This window comes from Pelobates fuscus, chromosome 6 (assembly GCF_036172605.1).
Source record: "Pelobates fuscus isolate aPelFus1 chromosome 6, aPelFus1.pri, whole genome shotgun sequence".
Classification (NCBI taxonomy): domain Eukaryota; kingdom Metazoa; phylum Chordata; class Amphibia; order Anura; family Pelobatidae; genus Pelobates; species Pelobates fuscus.
Genome location: NC_086322.1, coordinates 173,609,442 through 173,632,571, shown reverse-complemented (window position 1 = coordinate 173,632,571; position 23,130 = coordinate 173,609,442). Strand labels below are relative to the sequence as shown.

The window sequence follows — 23,130 nt, the reverse complement described above, 5'->3', positions numbered from 1 at the left end:
CACATGCACCATACGCTTTCCTGGCCCTTTTGTTATCCCACTTATGGAGACACCAGAGACAAGTTAAAAGCAAACACAGCACAAGCATGTTATTAAATTTGCTTGTGCTGAGCAGAACAAATACAGGGCCTTTTTTTCATGCTAGAGCTCTTAAGCGGGGCTCTGCGCATTGAACCAACATGCTCACTTTGAGAGGGGGGCGTGCTTGTCATTAGTGATGACAAAACACACCCTCTTTGGCCCTGCCCCCTTCTCAGGGGACCGCTGTGATTGAAAAATGCCTGTGCCAACATTTTTTCCCACTCCAGCCCTGCTTGACACCACCAACACCTATAAAAACTACCACCACCAAGGCAATGTATAAACAGGTTGCCTTAGGTTACCAAACCAAATAAGATTAAAAGACCTTCAAAAACACAGTTTAGCAGAATTGCCTATAAATCACAGTACTATTCTATATACCTCTTCTATAACTAACTTGGTTCTTATACCAGACAAATGCAGAACTTAATAAAGGAACGTTTATTATGGACAAAAATAGTTTCAGTACATACATATAAAAAAAAAAATGTTTTAGGTTACCAGTATCAATATTTAACTAATAAAATAGCCATGTCATAACTTTTACCATATTTTGACAATAAATACACACCACGTTAATTGAACATATTTTAACAATCGACAATGAATCAATCATGACTTTAGTATGAAGCGTGTTAAGGGAGACTGAGAGTCAGTGGTTTGCAAACTGAGATATATTGGGGAAAAGGGGAAGCCATGTAGAGATGGAAGAGGTGTAATTGGTGTTGAGGTGGAGATAGCTGACAACATTGCGAGCGTTATTACATTTTTAAAGTTACAGGAATAAAACCAGTTAGCTTATTGTACCTGTTCATCCTCTGTGCTCCCGGATGTAGAATGAAATGAATAGTTAATACGATATTAAAAAAACATATCCAGTGGCATGATCATGTGACCCAGAAAATGAGAACAGGATGGTAAAAAATAATTTCATACTTTACTTTAACCCCTTTAGGATGAAGACAGTTGTCCAACTTCTGAACAAAAAGAAAATATAGAATGTGTGCTATGCATTTGTTCCATAAATTAAGGGTTTCTATTTAAATGGATAAACAAAAAACAAAGGCGTGCGGAAATGCTTCTGGAGTTATGTATTTATTTGTAAAATACTTTACCAGGACGGATACATTGAGATTTCTCTAATTTTCAAGTATGTCCTTGAGTTTAACCAAACCCGCATCAGAAAGCCACAAGATATGTGTATAGATGTATGTATATCTCAATAAACGATGGTCAGTCCCATTAAGCTCAGACACTGGAGAAATAATGATGAAGATGCCAACTAAAACCAAGAGCCGTATCCAGAATAAATATAACTTTTATTAGAAAAAAGTTAAAGCAAAGACCATAGGGACATAGCAGCAAATATCCTTAAAAAAAATATCCCAAGGAGATATTTGCTTTGCACTTAATCTTAGGCATCTCTTTCTTTAAGTGCACTCATACATATACCATATTGTTTTTTTCTAAAGGATAGAAATGGCTTTCCTTTAATATCCTATATGTATACCTAAAACAGCATTAAGTATAAATAAAATGTTAAAAATTGGGGTGGGGGGGGGTAGATATTGTTTAAAATTTTGCTTATACTAATTTTTACTTATAAAGTGCAGGTAAAGTAAAAACTCAAAATAGTTTCATGTAACAGTCCTGATTGTTAAATATCGTGTATGTCCTGTATTGAATTTTTATTTTTTTTTTTGTAGTTAAGGCTAACCCTACACCAACCACATGGTACTGATATAATACACAATAGATCAAGCAATTTGATTAAAAAAATTTGCTTGGCAAATTGTGTGTTTACAGAAAGCATGTGTGAGTTATACTTCCTCTTCGTGAGAAAGGTAGACATGTGATGAGATATTGAGTTGTGACTGAATGATGTGGTAAGGTAAGTTGTATTTAATCATAATATGGTTTACTCCTACTCCTTGTAACCCGTTGCACGTTTAACCCCTTAAAGACCAAACTTCTGGAATAAAAGGGAATCATGCCATGTCATCACACATGTTATGTGTCCTTAATGGGTTAAAAGGCAGAGCACTGAACACATTCAGATTAATTGAGTATAGCATTTCATTTAAATTCTGACCCTAAAATAAATTCATATTCACAAGGTTATTTTTGTAAACATTTACACAGATATATTCAACCAGTGCATCCTGTATTATGTGACTTCTCATTAAAAAAACAACAGCTGTTACTTGCAGTGAACTAAAGTGGATTAAAATGCAGGTGGCAAAAATTAAGTTCGAGAATTTTTCCAATTCACATATTTTCATCAACATTGTAGAATTTGTTTTTTAATTCACAGCAAAAGGGTGCTAATTGCATTTTATATGTCCTGATTTGTTACAGCTCACATGGAAATAATCTATATGAATTCATTCAGTATCCCATTTATGCAAACTGTACAACTTCAGCTTTATGACATTTTCAGTTTTGCAGAAATGGAAATGAAGGAGAAGTGTTTCCTTAGTTAGGCATGTAGGACTGGGGAAGACCATTAGGCAAACACTAGTTCTTTTAAAAGCAAAATAGAGAAGGGGAGAAGTATACATTTCAGACCTTGTCTAAAGGGAGTTTAAAAGAATAGCTAAAAGAGAAGAAACGTTGTCCAGACAGTGGTGGGAGCTGTAATCGAAAGACAAGACTAGGTGGAGGATCCAATGTCACTTAATCATCCCAGAAAAAAAAAAAAGAATTGTTTTTCCTGAGACCTAAACGACTGGGTCTGTGTGACAGGCAGTGATGTATTTTGGTTTTGTGATGCCTTAGGCTTGACAATACTTGAGCACTCCCTAATCGAACTGTGCCCCACCCTTCCTGCCAAGGCTGCATCTCTTCCTGTTTAAAATCCACCCCTTCCTCTTCAGGCTCCACCTTTTCTTATGCCTCCACCTCTTCATATCATATGCTTTTAAGCACACACTCACACTGACCCATACACAAACTGATTGCCACACACAATGCCTTGTGTGCTTTGGGAAGTATACAGTGCTTGTGACAGGAATATCATAAAACAGAAGATGGGCGCATCCAGACTCCTTTTTTTCATGCATGGATCATAAAAGGATCATGTAAGGAAGAACAAACTGGGTTTACTATTAAAGCATATGGATAACTCAATAGAAATCAAAGGATAAAAAGTATTCAAAAGTCTTGTAATGCTCAGCACATAATTGCAGACATAAATGTCTGTCATGAATACAGATCGGTAGATACTCTATTACTTTCTGGTTCATCAATCAGGCCCCACCTTTGCTTGTGATGTCATCCATTCCTGTGTTAAAAGGTGCTCATCAATTTGCCACTTTGATACTTACTACTTTGTTGCTAACTGCTGAAAGAGAATCTTCTATTGATTACCTGTAATCCGAACCTCTTCTACCTGATCCTGACTACGCTGACTTCTCCACTCCCAGACTCGGAACAGACGTGACCACGAAATCCTGCAAATCCTCAGTGTATACTGCTGGCATCCTAACTCTTCATTAACAGTTGCAAAGGACTTCCATTCTCATTGTCCATGGGAATACAGTGTCAAAGTTATTCAGTTAAAGCGGAACTGTCATGGCCGAATCCAGTTGTTTTTTTAACCCCCTTCCCGACTCCTTCCCTTGCCCTCCTAGTAATCCTCAAATACCCCTAAGTTCCCAGCTTACCTATTTTTTCATCATTATTTTCTACCCGGACCTAGGTCTTGGGCGCCACCATCTTTGTGTGGGTAGATGAAGTCACTGTGGGACACGTCATCTGCCCATACTAGATAGCATACTGAAATTTCCACGCATGCCCAGTTAAACACTTTCTTGATCTTTCAGCCTTTTGGTAGATAGCTCTCTGATACTGTGGGAATAAGCGAGCTATCTACTAAGCGGCTGCAAAATACAGCCGCTATCGGATTGGAATTTCATTCATTAGAATGAAATTTCAAACTGAATAAAAGTCCTGAATTTCGTCGAATGGAAGAACTGCTCTCATTCTGTTAGGGCGAAATTCAGTTGTTTTTCCGGCGTTCGGGAATACGGAAAGGAGACATCACGAGAACACGGAGGAAAAGAATTGTGGGAAAATTGCTTTGACCACAGCAAACGGAGTACACTTTGTTCCTCCACTGTTCAAGCATAGGATACCTCCATAAGACAAAGTAGTCTCTACTTTGTCTTATGTTTGAACCCCTTCAGGACGGAGTCAATAGTACACGTTCTGATCAAAACAAAACGTAAACAAAAACTAGAATTTGCGCTATATGTCTGTTCACCCGTAGTTCCCCTCTTTCAAATTATATGCACCCACACTTATTATATATCATTTTGTTCAGGAGAAACAGGGCTTTCATTTATCATTAACTATTCATATATGGAACATAATAAAATTTTAAAATGTGAGAAAATAAGATTTTTTTTAAAATTTGCATTTCCGTCTGACATTTTAACTGTGAATGTCATAATACTGTTAGGTTTTACTGCAAAAAAATGCACATATTTGTAATACGCGATGTGTCATGAGTACAACAGTACCCCCCATTAACAGGTTTTATGTTGTTTTGGAAAGTTACAGGGTCAAATATAGAACATTCCATTTTCAAATTGAAATTTTCCAGATTAGTAATGTTACCTTTGAGACGGTGTGGTAGCCAGGAATGAGAATTACCCCCATAATGGCATAGCATTTGAAAAAGTAGACAAGCCAAGGTATTGAAAGTGGGGTATGTTTAGTCTTTTTTAGTAGCCACTTAGTCACAAACACTGGCCAAAGTTAGCGTTCATATTTGTTTTTGTGTGAAAAAAGCAAAAAGCAAATATTTGGCCAGTGTTTGTGACTAAGTGGCTACTAAGAAAGACTGGACATACCCCACATACCCAACTTGCAATACCTCGGGTTGTCTACTTTTGCAAATGGTATGCCATCATGGGGGTAATTCTCATTCCTGGGCTACCATACGGTCTCAAAGGCAACATAACCAATCTGGCAAATTTCAATGTGAAAAAAATTAAATGCAAGCCTTATATGTGACTCTCTAACTTTCCAAAACACCATAAAACCTGTACATGGGGGGTACTGTTATTCTTGGGAGACTTCACTAAACACAAATATTAGTGTTTTAAAACAGTAAAACATATTACAACAATAATATAGACCATAAAAGTGCCGTTCGCTTGTAAAAAAAATTCGAAAAACGTAACTTTTACTTAAAATATCATCGTTGTAATACAATTTACCAGTTTGAAACACTAATATTTGAGTTCAGCGAAGTCTCCCGAGTAAAACAGTACCCCCTATGTACAGGTTTTACGGTGTCTTGGAGAGTCACAGGGTCAAATATAGTGCTTGCAAATTTAATTCTCTGCACTTTCTCCCTGTGTTGTCAGACATGTCAATCAAATTTTAATTAATCCACTGACATAATTATGTTCAAAAATTACTTAAATATACACGTAGAATTTTAATATATATGCATTTATAGGTATTTAAATTCTACGTGTATACTAATGTAATCTTTTATGTAATTATATGTATTTATCTATATATATATATATATATATTTGCGGTTATTTGTATTTTATATATAGATAGATATATATATATATATATATATAGAATGTCAGTCTAAGTGTATTTTGTTACCGATATATATATATATATATATATATATATATATATATATATATTAATAACAAAATACAGTTAGAATGAAATTACATATGCATATATAATTTATATTAAATTTTGTTTCAATATTTTATTTATTTTATTATTTTATTTATTTATTATTTTAATTATACGTATTTATATATAATATATATATGTACATCTATTTTATATATATATATATATATATATATACAAACTGCAAATGTCCCGCACTCAATGTACCGGTCTTGTGCTTGCCTCGGTGCTGCCTCAGCCTTCAATATATACAAATGGAAAGAGTGCACTCGAAAGGTCTTCTTAAGGATATAAACAATTTATTTTGCCAAATTTCAAAAGACATACAAGTCGACGTTTCAGTCCTCGTGGGACTTTTTTCAAGACCCTGGTCTTGAAAAAAGTCCCACGAGGACTGAAACGTCGACTTGTATGTCTTTTGAAATTTGGCAAAATAAATTGTTTATATCCTTAAGAAGACCTTTCGAGTGCACTCTTTCCATTTGTATATATATATATATATATATATTATATATGTAATGTCATTCTAAGTGTATTTTAATATTAATCTATATACTTATATTAATATTAAAATACACTTTGTATGACAATACATATATATAATATGTGTATATATATATATATATATATATATATATTTAATTTATTTTTAAACATGTTTAATTTATTTTGTATTACTCTTCCTACCAGCAGGGGGACTGTCTGATATTTCAAACAGTCCCCCTGCTGGCAGATCCATAGCCAGCTATAGGGGGCCATGTGATCGCTCTTTGAGAGCGATCACATGGCCCCCTGGGGCCTCATTTGCCGGAGGGGGGCTGCCTGGGCTGTCAGGCAGCCCCCTAGAAGAGGATCGCGGCGGAGGTGAGTACACCGTACCTCCTGGGGGCTTAAGCCGTTACGACGTACCATGCCGCCGCAATGGCTTTAAAGCCCATTTAATGCGGGACGGCATGTTACATCGTAACGGCGTTAAGGGGTTAAAGAAAACTAGAGCAGAGCGGACAAAATGAAGAACAGATCCTAAAAGAGGGAAAGAAGAGGAATTGATTAAAGAAAGGTAAGTTCAGCATGACAGTGCCGCTTTAATATGAAAGAGGTAAATTACGGTTGAACAGACATATAGTCAAATTCCAAGTTTTGTTTACGTTTTATTTTGATCAAAACATGTACATTTGTCTCAGTCCTTAAGGAGTTACCTTAAGGACTATCTCTGTTAAAGCATTTCCAAGCAGGATTTAACTTTGCTTATGCTTTATTATTTTCAAATCACATTGCTACAAAAGATTGCTAAAGTTAAATTACTTCATTTCAATAAATTATACTTTCTTAAAGTGACAGCATCAAATGTATTATTTATCTGCAGTTGTGTTCCAAATGAAGTTTTGCTAATGTTTCACAATGTCAAACATATACATGCTACTTGGGGCCCTTGCCTCTTTTCACAACATAGCTAAGATACAGTCTCTGGTTATCTAGTGCAAAGTATTATGAAAACCTTGTTTACCATGAATGGGTGTTTTTTCCCTGCTCTTTTGGAGTGAATTGAGTTTTCACACATGATTTAATATTTTAGGAATGAGTGATCTCACTAAATAATCTGGGAATTGGTGCCAAATTGCAGCTGCACCTCATTCACAATGGAAGAGTGAGAGATGAATGGATGCAGGGCTGATGCTATGCACGGTATAATGTATTTGTTAAATAATTCTTTAAATCCAAACTTGTAATAATTGAGCAGTCACTCGACCTATTTAAAATAATACATTTTTAGAGGATTGAGGGGTATGTTGTTGTTTTTCTTCTTTCCTAATAATCGTCCTTTAGAGCTAAATATAGTGGGTAAAAGCTTTGACATGACACATTTTTAAAGTCTGTTTTGAAAAATGAATTTGCAAAATTTGCATAAATGTGCTGTTCTTGCTTTATTGTGTTGAAGACATATGTATACACAATTGAAATAAGAATACTATGCTTAAAGGAAATATCATACTTACACAGAGAAAATGAGAAACATGCCTGAAGTCCAAATGTAAAAGGAACCACGTTAGGTCCATTCTCCAATGTAATACCTTTTGGAGAAATGCTATGGCAATATCATATAAAATACATTGTTCTACAAACTGCAACTAAACATAATTGAACATCAGTGTGTGAAAACTTGACATTCCTTTCTTTCTCACATCAGTTTGGACAATCCATTTTCTTTAGCTCTTCAGTGCTGAATGAACACAACATATAATTAAAAGGACAGTTGAAGATCTGGTACGCTTGGCCTTGTCACATGTTTGTTTTTTTCTACTGATGAATTCCAGAACAACCATGTCATGTAAAAAGTAATATATTTATACTGAAACATGTTTTTGCTGCTGAGTAACTACCACAAAAGCAACAAGTGGTGGCTGGTGAAGTTTAAACATGGAGGGTGTTGCCTCTCTTGACTTGTTGGGCTCTACCCACTTAACTCCATGAGGTACCATGCTCAAAATTAGCTGGGTCTCCAGTGTTGAATAAAGCTTAGAATATAAACTGCAGGTAGAATCATATCCTTAAAATGTCAAGTAGAACTTTTTTGAAGTAATTATGTGATCTTTTAAGCTAGATACACTTTGATACTTCTTTAGTTACAAGGTTATATAAGTTGATACTTGCAACTACTGTTTCAGCCAAACTTAAAGGGATCCTATAGTGCCAGGAAAACAAACCTGTTTTCCTGACACTATAGGTTTAAAGGGTGCCCCCCTCCCTCACACTCCCCTTCACGCGGGGCTGAAGGGGTTAAAACCCCTTCGGCCACTAACCTGAATCAGGTGTTGATGTCACTCAGTGCTGGGTCAGGCTCCGCTCACGCTGCTCCCCCGACGATGTCTGCCAACGGGGGAGACCTTAATGCGCATGTGCGGCAACGACTGTGCTCGCATTAGCATTTCCCCATAGGAAAGCAATATTCACTGCTTTCCTATGGGGAAAATATGACGCTGGACAATGTAAACATTGCAGTTCTCTGGAACTGCAATGTTTTACAATGCAGCACTAAGTGCAATAGGGAATTAGCTGAAGTGGTCTGGGTGCCTACAGTGTCCCTTTAATTCTTTTGCAGATTTTCACTTTTAGAATATAGCTGAGAAAACTGGACAAGCTCGTCCCAAACACATCTCATCAGAAGCAGCCATTGGCTTGTTTATATATGTGTGGGTTCTGGTCCCTGACCATGTTTTAAGTTCTATCTGGATTCTCATGGGCTTGAGAATTCTTCTAAAAGGCAGGCTTTTTACTGCTGTAAAAAGCCTACTGTATCAAGCCAGTGCACCAACCAGCCTAATCAAAAAATCTGTTTCCCTCACATCACACCATGTAAACAAACAAAAGAAACAAAAGACAAAAGGTTTGCTGTGTGTTTTGCTGTAAGTAGCACATTTATTGGGAACCAGAATTATAGGGACACCATGCCTCCACAGGCTCCACAATTTGCGTGTATGCTCCACCTCTCAATTACAGTATCAGCCAATTATTGATAAGGGCTGGCCTCCCATCAGCTATTAGACAGTACGAGTCCATATGTTGCCTACAGTCATGGGAATAGACTAGCCCACATGTGTATACAATCATCAACAATGAATAGCTGGGGATCAAAGCCTGAATTGATCACATTTTTAAGTAGCTGCATTGTTTTGAGCAGTACATAACTGCCCCCTCCCACCCCTCCTGGTCTGTGAGTTTTTTCCTATGTCCCCCTACCTTTTATATTGTTAAACAGTTTTACACTACTTTGTTTTTCTTTTGTATTTTTATGCCATAAGAATTTCCTACTGTATTAAATGTTTATAGTACATTTAAAGGCATAGCGCACCATCATTTTACATCTATCATATTTGCCTCTTCTCCGATCTCCTTTTACCCGTTCTAAGCCACAGAACAGTAGTTCATTGTAGTAGTGTAGTAGTAGTTTACTGATCTCACATACTTTGTGATACATTCTTTCAGAGTGCAGTATGACTTATGACATTTCTATGAAACTGCAATGTTTTACATTGGAGGGCTAAGAGGACAGGGTCACTGCACCCAGACCACTTCAATGCAATGAAGTGGTGTGAGTTCCTATACTGTCCCTATAAGTATAACAAGTTGTTTTGATGCTTCAATTTTCCCTTTAATATCTTTAAATGCCACAAAAAGGGGTTACATGACATTAAAGCTTAAATTCAAAACCAATTATCTGCATTTTTTCTTTCAAAGTGTATTTATTTATGAAATCTTACGTAATATGTTGTAACAAACCTTCTGTATTATCTCGTTAATGTCAGAGGGGACAAACATTGAGTGCTAGGTAGAGCACATTTTTTCCCAAACTGTTTTGAAAATTAAAAATGAAGCAACCACATCCAAAAACTTTCTACACCCTAACCACTGCATTAAACTCTATTTGTTGTATTGCGTAGAGTGCCCTTTTACAATCTAGATAACTTCGTATTTTAGTATATTTCAAATAATCCCTTTTTTGGGTCATCTATGTCCCTGATCCTGTTTTCCTCTTCCTGGAGAAGAGCATATATGTTCTATATTATGCTTGTTTAGTGCAGGCCCTTGCATTGTCATATGCATCTTAAAGACCCTCAAAAACATTTGTCGTCAGTGCTTTAATTAATTGATTGACATAGGTATGTGCTACATACAGCAATTGAATGCATTGTTCACCTCTGTGGCATATAAATGGTTGTGATTGTGCAGCGTTACTCACAGCCCATGATATAAATGGAAACTGATTGTAATTGAAAGCTTCAACACTATTTCTTCTTACTTCTGCCAAATAGCACGGATGTTTATATTAGGGCTTCTGACAAAAAATTTACGAAAATGATTACGCCACTTAAGCCCTGACAGATTCTAGGCCATAGAAAGAGAAGTAAGGCAGTGGTTTGGAAAATAAGGTTGAAAATGTCTTGTTTCTTAAAGTGGCTCTGTCGTCAAAAAATCACCTTTCTCCTATTGTTTCATCTTCTCTACTTCTTTCCCAATCTATTATGTTCTTAATTTCTGGTCTTTTTCTCTTTAAAACATAAGACAACGTAGTGACTGCTTTTTGTTATGTGAAAAAACAAGTGTGGGGGTTAACTAAGCTTCAGTTCCTTTGTCACAGAAAATTCTCCCACAATACTCATTTCTCTATCCTTCCTCCATTGTCTTTCAAGATCTTTGTGCATAATTTCTACTCATGGTAAACTTGGGCTGTTCGTCCATTATTCTGACCAATGAATGAATACAAATTATAACGAATGAAACAAAACCAAATTGCTTCTGGGATGAAATCTCATCTGTGCAATTCATTCTTTTGTTTATTGGTTTTGTTACAAGGAGGGAGCTCCCTCCTTGTAATAGTTTAAAATTGAAGCAGCAGGGAATATTTTAGGTAAGTCTCATGATTACCTGTCAGAACACTCTGTGAGAGCTCTGATTGGTTGGCCTAAACCAGTCTTCCCCCAAACTCCAGCCCTCCAGATGTTGCTGAATTACAACTTCTATGAATGAAATAGATAGCTGAGAATCATGGGAGTTGTAGTTCAGCAACATCTGGAGGGCCGGAGTTTGGGGAAGCCTGGCTTAAACCAACCAGTCTAATTGCATGGCATGGGAAAACTTTATAAGGCTTACCCCTCCCTGTGAACTCAGTCTGCACAGAGCCCTCGCAGGGTAAAGATGGATTATATTTTTGTCGGGATTTCTTTTTCATTTTAATAGTTTAATATGACATTATGGATTTTTTTCTGGCCTGGGGCCCAAGACTAAGGGCACAAAAAGCATGCGCGGGTTTAAGACCCTGTTGTATACTCAGGCAGGAGAAGGCAATGATGTTGCATCATTGCCAGTACTTTTCAACACTGTGAAGATTAGCAAAACTATAGGTAAAGGGGAAGGTGTTTTGGAGCAAAGAATTATGGAAAGGGGAAAGTTAGGGTTTGAAAAGTAAGGTGGCAAAATATGTTTGTGAGGCAGAGCCGCTTTAAGATTGCCAACACAAAACCCACAGATTACATCTGAAACTACAATGCACAGGTCATGTTGTTGAAAATATTCAGAGAATAGTTTAAAAACAAAATCTTGTGCATAATTTTAATGATTGATACACTGCAGAAAAGAAAGACAGAAAATTGGGGTAATTTTCATTTCTTTGATTTGGGTAAAAGTCACTACCTTTACGGTTAGCCAAAATAAAGACAAAAGTAAAATTGTCATGAAAACATCGTTAAGACCTGCAGTGGTTATGGTACTGCGGTCTTCTATTCCTTTCCCAATAGCTGAGCATAAGTGATTATAGCTGCAGCAGGGAGTAGAGGAATAGTGTAGATGAATGCAGCTTCAAAGACGATTATCCCCAGCAAATAGAATATTCCACAAACATGAGCCTAGACTTCATCAAGGGTGTAACAGGAACGAAGTTTATTGAAAACACACTGGCTTTTATTAGAAATCCTCCTGCAAGAGGATCTCCCACAGCAAACAAAGACAATAACCAATCACCATACAGTTTTACAGTAATACCCGCCTGCCCTCTGCCTGGGATATATTGAGATAAGTTAAGGAATAAATCAATTATCTCCAGGCAGAGGGCACACAATTTCCCCAAAAGTTGGAACACCCCTTTCCCCACAAGGTATCCCCACAAATTACATATCCCCTGATAGCCCCGATCTGGGGGACAAACATAGCCAAATTTTACCCAGATCGGTTCAGGGGTTCTTAAAAAGTATGGAAGTCATATTTTACCGACCACACACGAGGCTCCTGCCCAAAACAGTTCCACGAATTCAGCGTGTGCGGTCGGTCAATTCAGAAAAAGGTAAAAAAACGAATAAGGTACCGAATGGATCCTCTTGGCTCATAGGAGCGATTGCTCCCCTAGTCCGTACGAACAAAACTACCGAATGGTGCTCTCTTGGCTGTTCAGTAACTAAAGGAAGCAGGCGTTCGGTAGTTTCAGCGGTGGTTCGTGAGGTCGAGTGTCCGATTTTAGTTACAGACACTCGACGACCAAGTCCCGCTGACTCCCCTCGTGCGAACAAGATCGCTGTTTTCTATTTCACGTGGCGTTCGGCTATACAAACAGCGGCCGCCCAGGGAGCACTTAATAGTCGGTTCTTTTGAAGTTAATGAGCCAGGAGGGTGGTCGGTGTTAGATAGTTTCAAACTACCAAACCAATATTCAATATACATGCAGTACTTGGAGGAAAAAAAGCCAGAACAAAGAAGAAAATATTAAATAGAAGTCTATTTTCTTCACAAACATTATTTACTTTTTCTTTTATTTATAAATGACATACATACATACTCCTTTTGATGCTATATTTATACTTTAGTTCATCTCCCTTGTTTAACCCCTTAAGGACACATGACGTGCGAGACACGTCATGATTCCCTTTTATTCCAGAAGTTTGGTCCTTAAGGGGTTAAAGGAACCATTTTTAATGAATTTATTTTTGTAACTGTTTAGCAGATATGCGCTCAAATAAAACATACATGTCATTTTCCTGCATGTTTTCTTTGCAAGCCCAGGCACAAACTGTCAGCATAGTGCTTCTTAATGAGTATAGTGCTTCGTAATGAGCTGGATGTAGTACAGCTCATTAGGAAGGGGGTAAAAATCAAAAAATTTCGAAAAAGTACTCTAACTCTGCTAGGACCTGTTCAAAGCACCTGCTTCTCATTGAGCTGCATTGGGAAGTCAGTGATTGGACAGCCACAGAAAGTTTGAAGGGAAGGGCTTCAGACAAGAGATATACAGCTTTTGCTGTCTGTTTTTAGATATAACTTCAATTAAACAAAACGCATAATTCAATGCATGCATGTTTTTATTGGGTTTACATGGAAAAAACAGTGATTGTTTTTAAATTATTTTATTTAATCAGTGGAGTGTCCCTTTAATTAATAACTCTGACTGTGGTGTTGAACAGAGAGCGGGAACAAAACATAATTTTCCGTAGGATAATCTGGACAAAAAGTGCAAAATTCACAAACAATTTGTTATTTATTTATCACAATTTCTGAAAAATACATCATGTATACATTTTTACTATATAAGAAGCTGACATTTTTTTTCACATCTGTATGCAGACTGCTTCTGCAGTTTATTGTTTGCTTACTAGTTGTTGATTTTTTGGTTTTGCTTTTTAAATGACAACCCTCAGTATTTCACCATGGATTTTGACATCTGTAAAAATATTTTAGCATCCATCTCTGCCAAATTAAAGGGACACTGTAGTCACCCAGACCACTTCAGCTCAATGAGGTGCCAGGTCCCTCAGGTTTTAACCCATCACATGTAAACATAGCACTTTCAAAGAAACTGCTATGTTTACACTGCAGGGTTAATCCAACCTCTAGTGGCCGTCTTCCTGACAGCTGCTAGAGGCGCTTCTGCAACGCTCAATGCGAAATTCGCATCCAGCGTGCATATAACGTCCATAGGAAAGCATTGATAAATGCTTTCCTATGGATTGTTTTAATGCGCACGCGGCTCTTGCCGCGCATGCGCATTCAGCTTGGGAGCTGACGTCGGTGAGGGAGTAGAGGTCACCATCGCCGAGGGAGCCCGGCGCTGGATTAAGGTAAGCTGCTGAAGGGGTTTTATTTTGATTTTGATTTCAGTTCCATATGGCAGTCACCGCATTACCTACCATGCATTTCACATTATTCATTTTTATACTTGGAGATTTGACTGGTTGCTTTTCTGAAGTCATGTCTCACATTGGGCAATTAAGCAGCCAACCAATATATATTACATAAAATATTTTCTTTTGAAAGATGCTTGTTCACCCATTGTCAGAGTCAGATTTATGTTTAGTAACAAAAACTATGAAGCATTAAAAAGCTTGCATTTGGTGGATGCACTCCTTTTGCGCAATCCTTAGATTTATTTGTTGTTACTGTGTTCTGGTATTTTTTCCATAGGTTTTAAAGTAAAATTAACATAAAACTGATGCATGCACTTCACATTCCTCTCGCAACTGAAGAGCACAACGGCGTGCTGTGAACATGCTCAAGAGGAATCACCGTCTGCTTTTAAGATATGGGTGTTCTGCAGTCCTGTCTTAGCATCAGGAAAAGACGTGGATTTAAATTACGTGTTTTTCCTGTCTGATGCATTTTGAGGTGCAAAATGGGGTATAATACAAATAAACTGAAAATATACGTCCATCTCTACATACAAAGAAAATTGTGTGCAAGATCGATACAGATCTCAATGAAACAGTGGACATATTTTTTTTTTTAAAACATGTCCTTGACGTTCAGCAATAAATCCATCCGTATATCTTGATTTAAGGTTAAAACTGCTAAGCATCTTCTTTTTACATAATATAAATAATGTTTGGTTTTATAAAGAGCTGCTTCAATGATTACTGTATTACATCTTGTGTTAGAGTAACTTGTAAAGGAACTGCCCTGCAATCTAGAAGTACCAAGTAAGGCCATCTTTAACAACTCTACATTATACTATAATGCCACTAACTCGTGATGGAGGTTTTGTGCAAACCCAATTAACATTTCAAGGTTTAAGAGAGCCACTATAGCACGAAGATAGCAATGTCCAATTCTAAATGTATACATTGGAGTTAAATGTAAGCCAGCTAAAACTTTGCCTTAATGTGCAATGGCTTTGTATTTTCACTTTCTGCGTAAGTTGATGTCAATTCATGACTTATGGCAACCTCACTTCTAATGCCAACCTAATTAAACTGACCTAGCAAGTTACTAAATTACTATAAATAAAGACCCAAGCTGGTGACATATTTTGGAAGACAAAGACCACTGCGGCAACAGCATATTGAAATGTGTTTTATTACCCTAGTTTTAACACAATCTTAAGTGTGCAGTGGTTTTCAGATCTGTACAGGTGTGTGTAACAGGGAAGCATTTGACTGTCCTTTGACAATTAAAGGAATGCTGTAGTCACCAGAATAATTTTAGTTTAATGAAGCAGTTTTGATGTATAGATCATGCCCCTGCTGTCTCACTGCTAAATTCTTTGCCATTAAGGAGTTAAATCAGTTTTGTTTATAAAGCCCTAGTCACACCTCCCTACACAGCCTTCCTGAACACTTCCTGTAAAGTGAAATCTAATGTTTGCACTTCCTTTATTGCAAAATCTGTTTAATTTAGAATGTATTATCTCCTTGACGGTTAATTACAACCTTTGAGAACCTAATGTGGCATCTATTGTTAGTGTAACTTTATTTAATGTAATTGTAAAACCCAATGAATATATATATATATATATATATATATATAAATGTGTCATGATTATCGTTATTACGTTGCAATATCACTATAAATAGTAGAACTCCAGAGGTCTTTTAAAAGATATGTACTTTAAAATATGTCCAAATGCATACAAATGTAAAAGTATTACAGTAATCTACTATATTAAAATACTTTTTATATTTACATTGTATGTTTGCTGTTGAATAATTATTTTGAACAAGATAGACTGTCAACTCTTTAACTTTTTTCCAGGTTTTAAAGGAACACTGTAGGCACTTTAACAACTTCATCTTATTGAAGTTGTTAGAATGCCTGCATTTCTACCCCCAAAACCTTTTAATTCACTAATTAGAATGCTTGTAGCCACAACTCCAAGCCCCCTGGGTAGCACAGCATTTCGTGACATCATGCGCGTATGCGCATTGCCGTCACAGTCTGCCATTGAGAATCTTTGTATTCAGTGTCAGAATTCTCTATGGCAGAATCTTAGGTGCATCACAGCAAGTGATGCTCACCAATGCTCCTCATTCAGGAGGAAGATGCAGAAGTGTCGAGGGAGACTCAGCACTGGGAAAAAAAGGTGAGTTATTTGTTCTGTTTTAGTTTGTTTTTTTGATGTTTTTATTTTGTAATATCTGTGTGAGCCATAAACTAGACAGCTACATCAGGGCTATAGCATTAGGAATACAGATATGTATTCCAAACTCTACAATGTTCCTTTAACCCCTTAAGGACACATGACATGTGGCTCTCAACCTTTTTTTATTTTTTTTTATTTTTTTAGAGCAGTGGAGCAGTGAGCGAAATCAACAGCAGCTTTTAAAAATCAACGTTTATTGAAGCTTTGCTAGAGAGACATGCTTACTTCTTATAAAATACTTTTTAGCTTTAATTGCCAGATGGAAATCCCAATTTTGATGCTGGGACATATTTATAAAAAAAAAATGTAGGAATATTCTAGGCAGCATAATCATTATAACCCTCTGTAGTGGTTATGGTGCCAGGAGTGTCCTTATCTGCGAGACATCTGACGCTGCATCCACTGCTTCTGTTTGTCTCAAGCAGAACAAGCTAAATTGCTGTATACAATAAAGCAGAACCACACTTATTGGCTGAGAGTATTAGCTGAGCACTCTGAGACATCTGGCTTCTGCAGGAGAAGACCAAGCTTCCAGTGTGACCCAGGTAAGTTGTCAAACATTTCTAAAATGGTTTGACATCTTACTGTAGGAGTGCACCAGTGCAATCCTAGCACCATAACCACTACTGTGGGCTTATAGTGTTTATGGTTCTTGGAGCGTACCTTTAAGGATTGAATTTACTCTAGTACTACTACTTTTCTCAGTGGGAGGTCAGTGATAATTCTGATAATAATGAAAATTCCCATAATTCTGCTTTCATCAATTATCTCTCCTCAGACAAGGAAATAAACATCTATCACACGATTCTTGCTATCCCAATCTTTTTCAGAGTCCTGAACATTTTCAATAAACCTCTTGTTAATAGAAACATATGAAAACATAATGTATGCATGTTTTAAAAAAACATCAGATTCTTCTTAATTACCACTGTTTTGTTTTTTTTTATTTATTTTTTTTTTAAAGGAATCCCTTACCTTAATATTTTTTTTTTCTTGTTTGTTTTCAGGTTGTTGGTGACTTGTTGGAATTCTGCTTCTATACATTTAGGGAATCTCAGGCGCTAAAGGTGGAGTTTCCTGCGATGCTTGTGGAGATAATTAGTGATCAATTACCAAAGGTGGAGTCTGGGAATGCCAAGCCTTTGTACTTTCACAGAAAGTATCTAGAAAAGTCTTAAAGGAGAACTTTGCCTTAAGTTTCCTCTGATGTTCCATACCCAAGCAGGACTGAAGAAACGATATTAGACATTATGAATAAAGTTTTATTTGTCAGCTGGATGAAAAACAAACAAACAAAAGTAAATAATCCTCTGACTGATGGGGGACTGAAAATGGTGTATTTTAAATAATGAAAGCTATACCTACCCAAACAGTTGAAACTTGCTCCTGTTTCTATGGATAAAAAGCCATATCTAATCAAAAACTGTTTCATTTTGATATTTTAACATAATGAAGTTTTAAATATGCTATGGAGTTTCTGGGTTTTGTTTGTTTTTATGGGTTTATGGACAATTAAGGACTTTTTAAAAGACTTCCCTTGGTTTGCACACACAGTGTACAGTTAATATGGGGCATTAAATATTCTTTTCTTGTACAGAAAAATAATAAAAAGAAACATGTTGTATAAAAGAAATATAAGGAACATTTGATGTTTAATATTCACATCCCATCCATGGCATTTGTTGTCCCATGTTATCAATCATACTGTAGATTAAGGATTGGGATTGTTTTAACGTTTGTTGCATAGTGAGAGGTGATCATGCACGCTCAGTGCACGATTTTCCACCAAGACCTAGTCCAGATTCCTGTACCATAGGAGAACTCTGCAATTTTTACATGAATCCTAATGTGTAACTTAGTCATTTATTTAAATGAGAGGAAAATGATAAGATGTTAAAACAAATGCCCTATCTCAATTTATAGTAGCTACTGTATATTGTGCTGGCTTTACAAATAATTTTGGCAGTCCACGCTGTACTGTATATTGCTCTATATGTATAAATTGTGAAGGACCTGAATCACAAAATGTATGGAAATTTTGTAAATGAGGAAAAAACATATTTACAGACAGAAGATGAATGGAAAGTATAGGAAAGTATTTTTGAAAGAATTCTATTTTGATGGAGACTATTTAAGTACTATCTTTGCCTAAATAAGGCAATTTCTTTTTGTAGAGTGAAATGTTTTGCATGGAATACAAACTGTTTACAGTGTATTTAAGGAAAAGGGAAAGCCGTGCCTTTTTAGCTTCATATCTAATTTACCATTTTACAATATCTGATTGTAAATAGTCACAATTTAATCCATGTCAGTTATATTTAAGATTTTCTACTTTTTCTGTAAAGAGTTAAAGAAAAAAAGAAAGGAGGGAAAAAAAAATGGTTCTACTTTTTTTGTGTACTGCTTGCAAGTAATACAGGAGCACACTTTTTAGGGGTTCTGCTTCCTCTTTTCTTGTGAATTACACTATTTTATGTTGGTATCTTAGCACATACATTGTAGAACCCTTGGAAACATAGAGACTCTCCTGAGAAATTTAACTACTAGAAGTCTAATGGAATAAAAAGCTTATTTGAGAATCACATTCTCCAGCTATTTTTTTTTTATTTTTATTTTTTTTTACGTGAGCATTTGTACATAAATTCTAAGCTCATACCCCCAACTTGGTGGTACTTTAAAAAAATAAAATAAACAAATAAGAGGACGCCAAGCGTGATGAGGCATGCCAAAAATATCCTATAGAGTGCACTTTACTTTCTGTATCAAGTGATCTTAATGCCCCAAATATATTGTATTTTGAACAAGATACATGTATCATACCTGCGATTTAATCAATAGTGCCAGTTGCCATGATTGATCTGTGGCGAGGGTATATTTAGGTTGGAATATGAGACTTTGCCAGGTTGATGTCTATTTTGTACTGGATCCGCTCTATATGAAAATAAAATTTAATTTTTTTTGTGTGTTTTTTTTCTTGTGAATTTTATTACAAACTAGTATGGATATATCTAAACTGATAAAATAATACTATAATAAACCCGTAAAGCAACTCTTACACCCCCTCACCCCCAGAAAAGAAACACAATAAATTAATTAGTATTTCATATAGATTGAAATATTCACACTAAGGCATTGTATTTCCATCTACAAAAGACCTCTTGGCATTTAATTGCAAAAAGTGCTGATTCCTTTCCACTGGAAAGATCCTAACCCAACAATCAATCATGAATGCTTTAATAATTTTGAGATAATAAGCAAATTGAAAAATGTATTCTTGACTTCTCGTGGAGAGCAGACACGTGTTGGTATCTCTGAGAGCTCAGTCCGCGCAGACATCGCCATGAGGCCAGGTTTCAGCCCTAGAAGTGGCCGCGGAGGTTTTGGCGATCGTGGTGGAAGAGTTGGATTTCGTGGTGGAAGAGGGGGATTTGTCGGCCCTAGTGATCGTGGCGGTCAAGGTGGCAGGGGTGGGTTCAGAGGAAGAGGGGGTCCCCGTGGCGGAGGAAAGAAAGTCATTGTTGAGCCTCACCGACATGAAGGTGTCTTTATCTCCCGAGGGAAGGAAGATGCTCTGGTGACTAGAAACCTAGTTCCCGGTGAGTCTGTATATGGAGAGAAGCGAATATCTGTTGAGGAAGGAGAAACTAAAATAGAGTACAGAGCATGGAACCCTTTCCGATCGAAGCTTGCTGCTGCCATTTTGGGTGGAATTGATCAAATCCACATAAAACCTGGCTCTAAAGTCTTGTATCTTGGAGCTGCTTCCGGCACCACAGTGTCTCGTGTTTCTGACTTGGTTGGTTCAGAAGGATTGGTTTATGCCGTAGAGTTCTCTCACAGATCCGGCCATGATCTCATTAATGTGGCAAAGAAACGTACAAACATCATTCCTGTCATTGAAGACGCCAGGCATCCTCACAAATACTGCATGTTAATAGGTATGGTAGATGTCGTTTTTGCAGACGTAGCTCAGCCGGATCAGACTCGGATAGTGGCGCTCAATGCTCACAATTTCCTGAAGAATGGTGGCCATTTTGTCATATCTATTAAGGCAAATTGTATTGACTCCACCGCGGCTCCAGAGGCTGTTTTTGCTTCTGAAGTAAAGAAAATGCAACAAGAAAATATGAAACCACAAGAACAACTGACCTTGGAGCCATATGAGAGAGACCACGCAGTGGTGGTTGGTATTTACAGACCACCGCCTAAACAGAAGAAATGAGCAGACGATGGAATGACTTTAGGACTATGACAAAATGCATTTGGCTCAACAGACAAACAGAAATTCCTTTTGTATGCTTACAAAGACTTTGTGAAAAAAGTCCTTGTGGTTGGCCTTTATATCGGTGGAACAATTTGTTTTAGCCATTTCCATGTTCATTTATTAGTACTCTGGCTATTGATCCGGTGGGACGTACACCTGAAGATTCATACTATTCTTTTGTAGAGGTTTTCTAACCAGGTCGCAGGATTAACCTTTAATATAAAATTTCCAGTGAAGCTGTTTGAGCTGGTAAATCCATAATTTCAGTTATTTTCTATATTTGCACATTGTTCTTGATGTCTGTCGTTCAGCCCCTGATGTCTGCACTGTGTGACTATTGGTCATAGAGAACTCTTAATATGAAATGAAACTAATATGAAGATTTTAATTTTTTCCATTAATATTTCTACATTGTTTAAAAAAAAAAAAAAAAAGTTTGTGAAAGAAACATTTGACTAATTTGCTTATATATCTGTAAATTTCAGATGACAGGGCAGTAAACCTGATGTAAAGATACTTAAAAAAAAAAAGTATTCTTGCTGCCAGTAAATCCATTTTATCGCAGAGGCCACTACTGGAATCATGCCTCCAATGGCTCAGTCACCTCCAACTTGAGCTCTTGGAACCCTCACCAAAATCACTTCTGATATTCTAAGCCATGGTACTGCCTCTATTCTAACACCTCAATGACTTACCTCCTCCCTTTTCCCTGGCTTAACATTCCCCATTACTATAATTCTAATACCCTTAATTATATCTGATTCATTTTTTAACATTATTTGTTGAATTTTAAAGTACAGAAATAAGTTAACAAGCAAAAACAAATGCAAGATCTACATAGCTGAAACTTAAATTTTATGTCATTGGCTGGATATATATATATATATCTATATATATCTTGGTGAGTATTTCCACTATACATTTATCAGCCACATCATTAAAACCACCTGCTTAATATTGTGTAGAACCCCTCATGCTGCTAAAACAGCTCTGATACATCGCTGCATGGACTCCACAACACATCTGCTATCTGGCACCAAGATACTAAGAACTGATCCTTTAAGACCTTAAAGTTGGGGGTGGGGCTCTATGGATCAGATTCGTTGTTCCAGAACATCCCACAGATTGAGATCTGTAGGAATATGGAGGCCAGGGCAGCACCTTGAACTTATGTTCCTCAAACCATTCCTGAACATTTTTTTGCAGTGTGGAAAAGTGCATTATCATGTTGAAAGAGGTCTACCATCAGGGGACACTATTGCCATGAAGGTGCGTATATGGTTTGCAACAATCTCTTGGTAGATGGTACATTCACATGAATGCCAGGAGCCAAGGTTTCTCAGCAGAACATTGCCCAGTGTATCCTATGTCTGCCTTTTTCCCATAGTGAATCTTGCATGCCATCTCTTCCTCAGGTAATCAACGCACATGCACTAGACTATACAGCTGATGTGATTCATCAGACCAGACACTCTTCTTCCATTGCTCCATGGTCCAGTTCTGACGCTCATGGCGGTGGACAAAAGTCATTATGGGCACTCTGACCAGTCTACAGTTACTCGGCAAACTGTAATGCACTGTGTTCTGACACCTTTCTATCATGGAAGTTTTTCAGCAATTTGAGCTACAGTAACTTGGACCAGACAGGATAACCTTCGCCCCTTGTCACCCTTGAACATGATGCAGGTTCACTGTTTATCCTTCCTTGCAAAACTTTTTATAGATACTAATCAGTGTATACTAGGAACACCCCACAAGACTTGGAATTTTGGAGATGCTCTGACCCAGTCATCTAGCCTACACTACTTAGCTTAGTGAAAGTCAATCCCTGCTTTTCGCTTCTCTGTTTTTCCTGCTTCCAGCACATGAAATTCAAGATCTCACTGTCTAGTATATCTCATCCATTGATAGATGCCATTGTAACAATATAATCAATGTTATTCACTTCATGTATAAGTGATTTTAATGTTGTGGCTGGTCAGTGCATGGATTACAGTTAAAATGGGAAAATTTACACAAATGCGTAATTTCAATCTTGTTTACTATGAAAGAAATGTATTGATAATATTTTCATGCTCTGGAGGTACTCTTAAGCGGAATTGCAGTCCTTTCTTGATCAGCTTATTTTGTTTGATCCTAACATCCAGTTAACGGCCAATTTCCACAATCAGGAATTCTCCTTTTGGACATATTGGTGTACAGATCAGTTAATGGACTG

General features: G+C 36.9%; 2 protein-coding genes across 6 annotated transcripts in view; both read left to right on the top strand.

The window, feature by feature from the left end:
• NR3C2 (nuclear receptor subfamily 3 group C member 2) overlaps positions 1-19,611 on the top strand; it is a 358,005-nt gene extending 338,394 nt beyond the window's left edge. For all 5 annotated transcript variants that reach the window (XM_063458494.1, XM_063458493.1, XM_063458491.1 and 2 more), the window contains exon 9: positions 17,656-19,611. In XM_063458494.1, the coding sequence (XP_063314564.1) occupies positions 17,656-17,826 (171 nt within the window). In that variant the 3' untranslated portion in view covers positions 17,827-19,611. The remainder of the gene's footprint in view (positions 1-17,655) is intronic.
• A 320-nt stretch (positions 19,612-19,931) lies between these two features.
• Positions 19,932-20,961, top strand: LOC134615554 (rRNA 2'-O-methyltransferase fibrillarin). Its single transcript, XM_063460096.1, has one exon. It carries the CDS (start codon positions 19,989-19,991, stop codon positions 20,868-20,870), a length of 882 nt encoding a protein of 293 aa, XP_063316166.1. The 5' UTR covers positions 19,932-19,988; the 3' UTR covers positions 20,871-20,961.
• The last annotated feature ends 2,169 nt before the right edge of the window (positions 20,962-23,130 follow it).

Excerpts from the sequence above, each read along its gene's own strand:
- LOC134615554 (XM_063460096.1), top strand. The coding sequence starts at position 19,989 with ATGAGGCCAGGTTTCAGCCCTAGAAGTGGCCGCGGAGGTTTTGGCGAT.